General features: G+C 43.8%; 1 protein-coding gene across 1 annotated transcript in view; it reads right to left on the bottom strand.

The window, feature by feature from the left end:
* LOC124010595 (protein diaphanous homolog 1-like) overlaps positions 1–2,500 on the bottom strand; it is a 195,305-nt gene that overhangs the window by 139,914 nt on the left and 52,891 nt on the right. Inside the window, 1 exon segment of the mRNA XM_046323243.1 lies at positions 2,456–2,500. This exon segment is cut by the window's right edge and continues 71 nt beyond it. Coding sequence (XP_046179199.1) covers positions 2,456–2,500 — 45 coding nt within the window.

Raw genomic sequence — 2,500 nt, 5'->3', positions numbered from 1 at the left:
GTTGTGTTGTTGTTAGTGTCATCAGAGCAGGACTAAATAGGACAAGCCTCTAACACAGAGAGAAGAAACATTTAAAACTGTGCAGTTTCCAGAATTCAAAGAAAATCCCTAAATAATACATGAGGGCAGGACTGGGCTGCTTTCCACCAATAATAATGTAGCATTAGAGGAGGCCAGAGCGCGGTGTGTGTGTACACACATTTAGAAGCAGTGCAATTAGAGCCCCCTGTAGAGAGAGAGACAACTAGTGTAGACTGTAGATATGAACTGAGACGACGACGACAACAACAACAACTAGTGTAGACTGCAGATATGAGACGACGACGACGACGACAACAACAACAACAACAACAACTGGTGTAGACTGCAGATATGAGCTGAGACGACAACAACAACAACTAGTGTAGACTGGAGATATGAGCTGAGACGACAACAACAACAACTAGTGTAGACTGGAGATATGAGCTGAGACGACAACAACAACTAGTGTAGACTGCAGATATGAGCTGAGACAACAACAACAACTAGTGTAGACTGGAGATATGAGCTGAGACAACAACTAGTGTAGACTGGAGATATGAGCTGAGACGACAACAACAACAACTAGTGTAGACTGGAGATATGAGCTGAGACGACAACAACAACTAGTGTAGACTGCAGATATGAGCTGAGACAACAACAACAACTAGTGTAGACTGGAGATATGAGCTGAGACAACAACTAGTGTAGACTGCAGATATGAGCTGAGACAACAACTAGTGTAGACTGCAGATATGAGCTGAGACGACAACAACAACTAGTGTAGACTGCAGATATGAGCTGAGACAACAACTAGTGTAGACTGCAGATATGAGCTGAGACAACAACAACTACTAGTGTAGACTGTAGATATGAGCTGAGACAACAACAACAACTAGTGTAGACTGCAGATATGAGCTGAGACGACAACAACAACTAGTGTAGACTGCAGATATGAGCTGAGACAACAACAACAACTGGTGTAGACTGCAGATATGAGCTGAGACGACCACGACAACAACAACAACAACAACAACAACAACTGGTGTAGACTGCAGATATGAACTGAGACGACAACAACAACTAGTGTAGACTGCAAATATGAGCTGAGACGACAACAACAACTGGTGTAGACTGCAGGTATGAGCTGAGACGACGACGACAACAACAACAACTGGTGTAGACTGCAGATATGAACTGAGACGACGACGACAACAACAACTGCTGTAGACTGCAGATATGAGCTGAGACGACAACAACAACTGGTGTAGACTGCAGATATGAGCTGAGACGACAACAACAACTGGTGTAGACTGCAGATATGAGCTGAGACGACAACAACAACAACTAGTGTAGACTGCAGATATGAGCTGAGACGACAACAACAACTAGTGTAGACTGCAGATATGAGCTGAGACAACAACAACAACTAGTGTAGACTGCAGATATGAGCTGAGACAACAACTAGTGTAGACTGCAGATATGAGCTGAGACAACAACTAGTGTAGACTGCAGATATGAGCTGAGACAACAACTAGTGTAGACTGCAGATATGAGCTGAGACAACAACTAGTGTAGACTGCAGATATGAGCTGAGACAACAACTAGTGTAGACTGCAGATATGAGCTGAGACAACAACTAGTGTAGACTGCAGATATGAGCTGAGACAACAACAACTAGTGTAGACTGCAGATATGAGCTGAGACAACAACTAGTGTAGACTGCAGATATGAGCTGAGACAACAACTAGTGTAGACTGCAGATATGAGCTGAGACAACAACTAGTGTAGACTGCAGATATGAGCTGAGACAACAACAACTAGTGTAGACTGCAGATATGAGCTGAGACGACAACAACAACTAGTGTAGACTGCAGATATGAGCTGAGACGACAACAACAACTAGTGTAGACTGCAGATATGAGCTGAGACGACAACAACAACTAGTGTAGACTGCAGATATGAGCTGAGACAACAACTAGTGTAGACTGCAGATATGAGCTGAGACAACAACTAGTGTAGACTGCAGATATGAGCTGAGACGACAACAACAACTAGTGTAGACTGCAGATATGAGCTGAGACGACAACAACAACTAGTGTAGACTGCAGATATGAGCTGAGACAACAACTAGTGTAGACTGCAGATATGAGCTGAGACAACAAGCGCCTTTGCTCTGGACTGGGAACTGAACAATAGAGGGAGTCAACAATCACACCTGTTCTCCTGCTTGTTGGTGTGTTGTTGTTGGTGTGTTGTTGTTGGTGTGTTCTCAACACACCAAGTTTTAAGACTAAACTATAGTTAATATCACTACAATGATACAGTCCCTCTCTGGTTCCCCCTTGTGGTGGGTTTAGAAGAGCTGGCTTGTTGGGTAACTGTTCCGTGTGTGTGCGTGAGAGGGAGACTATTCTATGGTGTGTGTCTCTCTTACCAATTAACCCCTCGACGTCTAGGCTGAGATTGCGGCACTTGAAGT

The sequence above is a fragment of the Oncorhynchus gorbuscha genome, linkage group LG23, assembly GCF_021184085.1.
Source record: "Oncorhynchus gorbuscha isolate QuinsamMale2020 ecotype Even-year linkage group LG23, OgorEven_v1.0, whole genome shotgun sequence".
Classification (NCBI taxonomy): Eukaryota; Metazoa; Chordata; class Actinopteri; order Salmoniformes; family Salmonidae; genus Oncorhynchus; species Oncorhynchus gorbuscha.
This window is presented reverse-complemented; position numbering and strand designations above follow the sequence as displayed.